Source organism: Macadamia integrifolia, chromosome 14 (genome assembly GCF_013358625.1).
Source record: "Macadamia integrifolia cultivar HAES 741 chromosome 14, SCU_Mint_v3, whole genome shotgun sequence".
Classification (NCBI taxonomy): domain Eukaryota; kingdom Viridiplantae; phylum Streptophyta; class Magnoliopsida; order Proteales; family Proteaceae; genus Macadamia; species Macadamia integrifolia.
This window is the reverse complement of record NC_056570.1, coordinates 948,879-959,605: the sequence shown is the minus strand read 5'-3', so window position 1 is coordinate 959,605 and position 10,727 is coordinate 948,879. Positions and strand designations below refer to the sequence as shown.

Below are 10,727 nucleotides of genomic sequence, written 5' to 3'. Positions count from 1 at the left end.
TGGTGCCATCCTGTATGGAGCCTTAGATACTGGAGCTGCTCCAGGAGTCAAATCTATGGCAAACTCCAACTCTCTATCAGGTGGTAAATGCATCAGATCATCTGGGAAAACGTCGGGAAACTCTTTCACCACCTTTACCTCTTTTAGAGGTGTAATCCTTGCATCAACATCAAGTACCGATGCTAAGTAACCTTGACATCTATTTTCTAGCAATTTTACCGCTTGAAGAGCAGAGACAAGGACCTTCCTCACCCGTTTCATTTTATCTGCTCGGTATATCGATTCTTTCCCTTCGTCATCTGTCACCCTAATCAGCTTTTCAGCACACATCACATTAGCTCGATGAGCCGACAACCAATCCATACCCAGTATAACATCAAAATTCTGCATATTGAACCTAATGAGTTGTGCCTCAAAATTCTTTCCACTAATTTCCACTGGGCATGACCCATATACTTCCTTCAACTGTGTAACTTTACTAGTAAGCATACTAACAATCATTCCGTGATCTAGGATCCTGGGTGGCATTCCAAGTTCCTCTGCAAATCTCTTAGATGCGAAAGAATGAGTAGCTCCTGAATCGAATAAAACATAGGCTGGTATGCCTGATATGGGAGGATACCTAGTGTAACAATGCATATAATTTCAGCAGGTCATCAATATTAATCATAATGAATTTCTTAGTTTAAAATGTACCTGCTACTACTTCTGTACTGGCCTCAGCTTCCTCAGCTGATAGAGCATACATCCTTCCCTGCGGTTGACTTCCCCAAGTTAAGGGAGGTCGGAATGCCGAGGGTTGACTAGAGGGCAAGGCTGGTCTGACCCTGCAGTCTTTTGTATAATGCCCATATGAATGGCAGTTGAAGCAACGAATCTGAGATGTCAGAACTGGGGCGGGGCCCCTCTGCACTTGACTCATTGTAGATGGAGGTCGAGGTGGCCCTAGAGCTGTAGGTGCCGCACTAGTGTTCGGGCGAAAAGCTATGGAGCCCGAACCACCAGCTGGTCTAGGAGGGTAGCCAGATGGCCTATAGGGCTGCCTGTACATAGGCCCAGAACTGTACGATCTGCGGTATGCCTTAGAGGAGTTCCCCATATCCGGAAATGGGTTTGTTCTCTTCCACAGTCTAGGGGTGAGAGACTGTTCTCCCCTTTGCTTATCCTCCATGGTCTTGGCCTTCTGCACAATCTGGCCATAGTCAGTCAAATCCAAGATCTCAAGTACAGACCCAATGGATGCTTTTAGGCCTTTTAGGAATCTTGCGGCCTTCTCTTCAGCTGTCCTCATATGCCTTGGGGAAAAATGGAACAAACTCTCATTGTTGTTGGTACTCAAGGACAGTCTCACCTCCTTGAGTTAAAGCCATAAACTCAGTCTCCTTGCGGTCTTTGAAGCTGGGCGGATAATGGTTATCCAAGAACAACTCCTTGAACTGTTCCCAAGTGGGTTCTGGATGGGCACCCAGCAATATGGGCTTGGAGGCTTGCCACCAAGAATTTGCCTCCTTCTTGAGTTGCAACCCAGCACAAATGAGTTTCTGTGCGTCTGTGCACTCAAGCACCTCAAATATTTTCTCTAGTTCTTGGATCCATTGGTTTGGTTCGAGAGGATCACTCCCCACCTTGGAGAACATAGGTGGTAAGTTCCTCTTGAATGACTCCACTACCTTTGACGTATTATTTGTTGGTGGGAAGTTAGGAGCATAAGCCGGATAGTAAGAATATGGGGGAGGCACCCCATACTGAGGAATACCAAATGGTGGAATTGGAGGTGTACCCCCCACTTGTGGTCCCGTTCGCGACCCTACAGGCGGGTCCTGTGGAGTGAGTACCTAGGGAGGATGATCCGATTGAGAAAAATCCAGTTGTTGCTGAATAGCAGTCATAAATGCTTGCTATTGCTGAAGCATTTGTTGCTGAAAAGCCTGTTGTGACTGCTGAATTATAGTAGTAACATCTCCCGGAGTAATGACCGGTGGAGGGTCCGGGAGTATAGTCATAGGTGGGTCCCCATATACCCTACCCTGACCAAGGGTCTCTGGAGGTAGTGGAGGTGAGGTTTGCCCCACAGAGCGGGACCTCCTGGGATTCAGTGGTCGACCGACCGGACGAGGACCCTGTGAGGTACCTCGGGCATTGCTACCGGATCTAGTACATACCATCGTATCCCTGTACTTGGAACATATCACACCATATTGGTTAAACACCGTAGAATTGATTTCGGCACCCAATTGTATGCCATCACATAAGGTATTGTAGTGTATGATAGTCTGCAATTAACCGCAACTTAATTCCAAGATACAGGGCCAATGCCCCAACAGATATGTCAATGGTCCCACTTGACCATAACACATTAACATAGGAATAATAATAATAATAATAATCAATATAAACATGTTAATAATATAAAAAAAAATTTCCAAATTTCCCAAGTTTACACAACCAGTGGGCTGCACCGGCGGGTAGGGGCCCGCCGGTCCCAAAACCCCAAACTGACGGGTGACACCGACGGGCAGGGGGGCCCGTCGGTCCTGGCCGAGTAAAATCGCGAACAGGGCCCTACAGGCCCTGTTCTGTCTTTCTTCCTTGCTTTCCTCTTTCTCTCTCTCCCTCTCTTCCTTGGGCGATCTTGGTGGTCTCCTCGGCGCTTACACTCGCGGTTCCACTCATCAACCCGGCTCATTTGAGAAGATTCACGTCTCCCACTTCCAAGTAAGTTCTTCTCTTTTTTCCTCAGAATTTTCAATTGGGGGTAAATCCATGTGTAGACTTTAATCTAGGCTTTCTTTCCATATTTCTTTCCATAGAATAGCATTTCCATGTGATTGTGATGTTTCTCTTGTGGTCATTTCTAATTTATTAGGATTTTATCTCCTCATTTGGAGAAGAAACCCCAAATCGTGCCCTAGTTTTCCCAATTTGGGGATTTCTTCAATTCTCGCTCTTTTTCTCCAATTAATGGTTCATTTGTGATGCATTACACTTGATTTGTGCTTAACATGCTGTAGAATTCGTGAAATGTCTCTTTTTCTTGGAATCCCCATGTCTCCCCATGAAAAACCCCTCTTTTGTATTGGGTTTCCTTGATTTTCATCTCATACTTGGTATTTGTGGACCTCCATAGTCTATTAGGGTATGTTTTTGTACATTTATGATCCCGCTACCATGGCATTCCCATCTTAGACCTATGATTTCAAGTTTTTCTCCATTGTGAATGAATCTGTGCATTGGAATCGAATCCTCTCATGTTACATATGCTCTTTACTGTCGTTTTGCTGTTTTATCATGTCTCCGCTTTGTCACTTACCGTGCATCATGTCCATAGGCTCCCTATCATTTCTAGCTTGTTGCCTTTTCCATTTTGCAAGAATTTGGGTTTTGGGCTTCCCTTTTACTGTTGTCATTTTCCTTTCTTTAATCACCCCACTTTCTTTTCTTCTTGCTAGGATGTCATCTTGCACCGGCAAGGGACCCTCTTCCCCTGGCGTTCGACGTAAGACTACCGCTTCTAAGCAGAAGAGTGCGAAAACCAGCTCTTCATCCCCCACACAGGGAAACCCAGACCTGCCCGGTCTGACCCTACAGACTATGATGAGGAGCTCTTCCATAGTGCAGAGGCAGCAGCCAACTGGTCAATTTTCCTGAAGAGGTCAGTGATGATGGAGAAGACCGTGGTAGTCGACGACTTCTATAAGGCTCGGCTTTAGGAGAGGTTCTCAGCACTGGGCTGGGAGTCTATCCTCCACGTAGACCATCCATGCTACGAGCAGCTAGTACGCCGGTTCTACTGCAACTTGGAGGTGTCTTATCCGTACGGGGAGTTCACCATAGTCAGCTTGGTGAAGGGGGTCGACATCTAGCTGACTGTGGATACCTTGCCAGCATCTTGGGCATATCGGCAGCTGGGCACCGATACTACAGTCCTCCCAAGAGCAAGCCTCTGGGACCATTCATGAGCTTGGAGATGCCGGACTTCATCTACGAGACCATCTGCGGCAGCGGCACCCGTTCGAGTCCGAGACGTCCTTCTACCCCGAGGTTCACTTATTTGCCCGTTTGGTCCAGTTCAACCTGTTCCCCAGAGGAGGTCATCGGAACTAGGTGGGTTTCATGGTGGCCTTCATCGCGTTCTACATCTACACGGCCGTAGAGGGAGGTGTCGAGCACTTATGCCTTCCGTACATCATTCTCAAGACGATGGAGCACCACACTTCCCACCCTAAGGATGGAGGATTCCCCTATGGGAAGGATCCTCACTAGGATCTTCGAATTCTTCAGGGTGGACCTGAGCGGCGAGGAGGGGAAGACTCCGGCTGATAGGTTTGACAGGGGTAACCTCCTGAGGATGGGTCTCCATACCCTCATGGGTACACCTCCGAGAGCAGGAGCTCAGAGAGGTAGGGGTAGGAGGGCTGCCCCTATGGAGGATGTCCACATGGAGGAGTCCAGCGGGGAGGATGAGGACTATGTTCCTCAGGACGAGGAGGATGATCTGGTGGGTGATGACATCCCTGAGGAGGCGCCTCAAGAGTCGAGAGGCCCCGATCCTAGTTCCTCTAGAGCTGCAGCCTCACCGCATAGAGCCCCTCCACCTGGGAGTGGTGCATACGACTTCGAGGGCATGATGTCCACCATGTGGGCCTTGCAGGATGGCCAAGTTCAGCTACTGAGAAGGCTGGACGAGAGTGCCTCCAGGGAGGAACACATCCTGGAGAGGTAGGCTACTTTGGAGAACTCCTTTCTCCAACTGGGCCAGGACTTGAGCACCATGGCCAACGCCATGTCAGCAGATTTTGGCCGACTACGGAGGGTGGTATGGCTAGTGAACGCGAGGTTTGACTACTACGACCACCGCCTCGACGTTAACTTTAGGCCTCCGACGAACGTGGTGATCATTGATGACGGCGACGATGATTAGTGAGGGCTTAGCTCGCCCACACCAGCTTTTATCTATTTTCCTTTTTTTTTTGTGGACCTTGTTGTATATTTCATTTCTTCTTATTCCTTGTATTTGCATTGTAACTGGATTCATTTGTGGAATAATATATTTTGATAGCGATTTTTGTGGTGAAATCATATGTTGAACACTTGTGTAGTTTAGTTGTGGTGTATTTTGCTACTTTTGATCATTGTTATATCATATTATCTGTTGTTTATCAGGTGTTTGTGTGTAAATTTTTGGAAATCCCATTTTACGCCGTTATGCTGCCAAAATTTTGTCAAACTAGTACTCTATAGGTTATAACATCAACTTATTACTTTTTATCTACACTCACGCATGCCATGAATGCAACATCTAAATGCAACCTTTTTTAATACTTCATTCTTTGGCTTTTACTCTTTAAGCTTTTACATTAACCCAACCCCATTTCCCTATTATAGAGTCTACGGGATTCTAATGGTATGTTGTGAGTGGAGCAGAGCATCACGCTCTGATACCACCGTTTGTCACACCCCGTTCACACTGAACCGGGCTAGTGACCGGGTTAACACCGGTTAACCTAAACCTGCCAGGATCATTTGATACTGTATTCCACCATAGCATACACACAACTAATATAAGCTCATCAGATCAGCGGAAGACTAGGTTTACCTGTGAATGTTCCCATAATACTTGATACCGGAATCGTGATACAATAGTTATATACATGTGGGCCCGAGGGCATGATATTTACACAATATAAGTACAATTCACATATCAAGTACATAAAGGAAACCATCAAAATAATCAGAATACACAGCTCGGCTCAACATCAAAGGCTAGAGCTCAGCTCAGCATCAAGGGTTGAGCCCAGCTCGGCATCACATGGTAGAGCTCAGCCTCAAAAGTGGAGCTCAGCCCGGCATCAGAACTATGGTCCCGCAGCATAACTCTTGCACGAGTAGTCAGTGCCATGCTCTAACTCCTCAGGGGCCCACCAGTCCTCTTTAGGGAACTCGACTGTGGGACCCACCCCGTGCTCCTCAGATGTATGACTTGGAAAATCATCTAAAAAGGGCGGTACCCGTGGGATGAGCTCACTAGCTCAGTAAGTGGCAAGATGGACCACACAGCAGTCCACACATCAAAACACAATCATATGCACTACATGCCATGCAATACATTTTAAATCACATCCACCTAATCAACATTACTAAGTCTTTGGTTTAGTGCTACTACAACCACAGTGCACGTATACTCCGGGTACGAGCCGCGAACTCCATCCCGTGATACGCCCATAGGGCTGTCGGAGAAGGCCCACCGTGAGTACTCGAAAAAGTAAAAACATGCCGACCACCGGCTCTCAACAGAAATGTAAATGACTGAAATTATAGGTGTTGACTCCAGCAATTTAAAAGCAGTACGATTGGCCCTCTTGAATATACCACCGGGGTTGCCGACTATCCTAATGACCCACCGGGCGTTATGTCTAACCGCCACAGTGACCGGATAACCGCGACCACTGCTTCCCCCCAAATGGTAACCCAACACCTTAACCCCTGTTGGGAAGGGTCGTAGCACGGGATGGTGAAGATCCTAAACCGCATGCTCCTATATGACAATAGTATGATTGCATAGTGCCACCGCATCCCATACCACGGGCCACCAATGCACTCATTTCTAAGCCGACTATGGCATCTAGTCTATCAATGCATCATGCACAATGATGTCAACATTCAATCACATAAGCATCTCATCACTTGGCATTTAGAAAGTAAACATAGCACACATGCATCACAATGTGAGGATGACTAATCTATATAGCATAATCATGATGGCATGACTAGACTAGATACAAGTAAATGAATTCCAAACAATGCCTTGAAACAAGGCCAAACGTCCTCTCCCCACTTACCTGTAGTGTACAAGGATTCCCGTTCGGTACGGGTGAGATCCGGTGCGAGAAGCGTAGGATTCGGTGAACCTAACATGATTGAATAAGGTTAGTACTTCACCATTTTGGAATCAAAATTAACGAGATCCGATGACAAAATCATGTTTAGAAGGTTAAAAAAAGGTCGCACGTCTGATTTGGGTCCAATCAGACGTAAGAATCACATTCGGGGCCTCACAGGTGGGTCAGACAGCCCACCTGTCCGGCCCACCGGTTTGGATCGGCGGGAAGGTTGGCCCACCGGTTGGCCCATCGGTCTGGCCCATCGGTTGGGCCAGGGGGCCCTGCTAAGACTGGCAGGTAGGGTGGCCCACCGGTTAGCCCACCGGTCTGGCCCGCCGGTTGTGCCTGAAGGCCTTGACCTCTCAGGTGGGTGCTCACAGGCGGGCCAGATGGCCCACCGGTCCTACCCACCGGTCTTGGCGGGAAAACTGCTGTTTCTTCCCAACTTCCTCCATTCTTTGGGGATTCAAATGGTGCTTTTCCCAACCCATTCTTCACACTTTCAATGTCTTATGGGATGGTTCTAACCTAGATCTAGGTTAGATTCAAGTGATGGGAAACCATCTTACCTTCTTTGCTCAAGAACACCTTCAAACCCTCAAATCACTTCAAACCCATAATGCTTCTCCAACCCCGTCAATACCTCTTCAAATCCTTCAAGATCAACACATAAATCATCTATTAAACCTTAGATTCTTCATTTCAAAGGGGATTTACAAGATCTCAAGAAACCCTACTCGAATCAAGGGTTTATGCTTGGGTATGGTGAATGTTTAAGGAACCCAACTTTGCTTACCTCTAAATGTGGATCTAGTGTTGAAGATCACTCTTCCGGCGCCGAAATGGAAAGATCAAGCTTCGGCGCCACTGAAATCCTTCTCTTCTTCCTCTTCTTTCTCTTCTCTTCTTCTTCCCATTCTTTTCTCTCTCCTCTTAACTGTCCTCACCAATGTACGAGTGTCATAAATGAAAAGAAAAGAAAATCATAAATGCTATATGTATACTTCCTAAATAACTGAATAGTTCACATGGATGGGTCACTCAGGTGGGTGGGTGCGCCCACCTGTCCGCCCACCTGAGGGCCTAAGCTTGGGATTTTGACAGAGTTCGGGCCTCGGCGCGAACCCCACCCCCGGCATACGATGTAGTATACGTATATTCCTTAATATGCAGCTACAATACCTGCTTTATCTGTACATGGCCTTATGGTAGGTGCATGTACACGGCTTGGGCACTCCCGTCTTTTCTGGCACTGGCTCGGACTTCTCAGGCCAACCGGTGTTTAAGGTCACCTTTGCGATCATAGTCCATAAGGAGCCCGCTCTAACTCTCTCCAGTTCAGGTCCTGCATAGTTAAACCGAGTCAATCGTGTAATCAGACCGGGTTTAAGAAGTAGGGTATTACATAAATGACTGGATTTTGTCGGATTGATATCTTCATTTTTCTTAAAAGGAAGTGTGATGAAGAAATCAGGGTTCTGCCAAAAAGGTTTAGAACACTTAATAAGAAAATCCGAGTGAGATTCTGCACAAGAGGTGTTGAAGATATGTGCTTTAATTTCTTCAAACAGAGAGGGACCTGCAAAAAAGAGGTTAGAAATAGGGGACCAAGGAAGAAGCTGTTGCTTATAGACAAAACCTTGGGGAGTCCATCAGAAAGGAAGGTGGCTAAGGACATCAAAGCCCATAATGAGGTCTGTTTTGGGAAAATGGGTTCCTAGGACTGTATGGGTAATAGACAAGGTAGGGAGAAGTTGGATTTTTATGGGTTGGCGAGACACGAGGGTGATATGGAAGATTTCACCATTTGCTGTAAGAAATGGTAAGGGTGGATTTTGAGGTTTCCAAAAAGGTTTAGGGAGAACCTTTGGATTCAAGATTGTTATAATAGCTCCTGTGTCAAAGAAAGCAATAAGGTTTATGGATTTAGCATATGGTTCAGGAAGTATTTGGACGGAGACATGAGGGAGGGAAACTGGTAGGCTTTGTAGGAGAGGGGATTGGACATTGGTTTAGGTAGGAGAAAGGAAAGGTTTCACTTGGTAGAGGGGATCAGATTCCTCGGACTCGGAGAGAGAAGACTCTAGGTCTGAGTCTGTATCAGGGAAGTCAATTGCAAATAAAAAAAGATCTATAGGGGCTTCATCAAGGGAATATAAGAATTCGAGGTTAGCATCTTGGAGATCTTCATGGTGAAAAGAGGATAGCATGTGCATGACCTTATCTTTCTTCCGAGACAGGGGACAATTATTGGCAAAATGTCCAAGTTTTTTCCTCTATGTTGCTTTCTCCTAAGAAATCTCCATTTTTTCTTTGGAGAATGAAAGAAAACTTCTTTTTGAGTTAGGGCTTCCATTTCGGAGAGAAAGGGGGAAACCTTCGGTGATGAGAAGTTTTTTTGGTAGCACAGTCAAAAGATTTGTCACCTTTGCATTTGATTTTGAGATAAGAAGTATCACAAGCACAGGAGACTTTATCAGAATGATCTTGTAAATCTTTCCAGACTTTCTTGATGTTGCAAAGCTTATCAAGGGCAGTGAGAGCATAGCTATATAAAGAACCAATAGTACATGAGGCTAACGGAATATTCTGGTTCTTCAAAAACTACTATGTATCTGCGCCAAGAGGCTCTGGCAAAGAGTTTAAAAATACTTGCTTTAAGTTTTCATCATCAATACCACCAATTTTATGAAATCGGTCGGTCATTCTGGAGAAATGTCTATCAAGATCTGGACGAAGAAGAGAACAACACTTCATCTGGAGAAATTCATCTCGGGCCTTTGAGAAGTCATTTGAAACAGGACCAAGAAACTCTTGATAGAGAGTGGTAATAAACTGGCTTTCAGTCAGCTGTACAATTTGCAGTTGTCTGTAAGAACCAAGAGCTAAATACCATTCCCTGAGTTTTCCTTGGAGTCTTGCAACAAATTTGGACAAGACAGTGACTGTTGAAGCTCCTTCATGAAGTAGTTCTGCATTTATCCATGCATGAAAATCAGCAATTTGAGACGCCCATTTAGAAACAGGAATATCATCCAGGGTAAAAAATTGCTTAGGGTCCTGGTTTTGATATGGGGTAAAAGGAGAAGGTGGGATAGGGGGCCGTCTAGGTATTTGTTCCAGATTTTGTATTTTAAGGTCATCATCCATTTCAGAAACATGAGGTGCAGCAGGTTGTGGTCCTTCATTCATGAAAGAAGGAAGAGGGTCGGGGATAGTAAGGTTTGTAAGGAACGTAGAGAGAGTGTTTTCTGGAGGGGATATGATGGTATGGATGGATTTCAAAGGTGTAGTAGACACAGGGGTAGGGGATGGAGGAACTAGTGTAGTTGTCCTAAGGGGGTCAGGAGGAGGAGGTGCAGGGTAGGAGATTGGCATAGGATAAGCGGTAAATGGAGGTGGTACTGGTATGGCATCTGCAAATTCATCCTCATAGTCACTAAGATCCATAAGTGCTGCAGTGGATGTCTAGGCTGATGGTATTCTACTGCGAGCACGTCCTCTGACTACTCATGTTCTTTTGGGAAGAGCACATTGTTGTCGTTGAAGTTCTTTCAATTCTTCAGTAGGAAAAGTTCATGAAGAAGAAACAGTAGGTGGTGCAGGAGAGGTATATAGAGCAAAAGGATCTTGTGGAACAAAGCTGGGAACTATTATCAGAAGTGGTTGTTGCTGCCGAGAAGAGGCAAAAGAAGGAGCACGGGGTTGTTGTTGTTGCATTTGATGAAGTTGAGCTTCAAGGTACTGGAGGTGCTTTTCTTTCTGGCCAATAAGGGCAAAAGCTGTAGTAGTATCAGCAACACTAGAAGTAATTCCTGCAAGTTCAATATGGACCTGATCAATTTC

The 10,727-nt window shown here is 45.9% G+C and overlaps 1 protein-coding gene across 1 annotated transcript in view; it reads right to left on the bottom strand.

Annotated features, from left to right (window-relative positions):
• LOC122061660 (probable amidase At4g34880) overlaps window positions 1-10,331 on the bottom strand; it is a 24,625-nt gene extending 14,294 nt beyond the window's left edge. The window contains exon 1 of the mRNA XM_042625074.1: window positions 9,534-10,331. Coding sequence (XP_042481008.1) covers window positions 9,534-10,331 — 798 coding nt within the window. The remainder of the gene's footprint in view (window positions 1-9,533) is intronic.
• Between the last annotated feature and the right edge of the window lie 396 nt (window positions 10,332-10,727).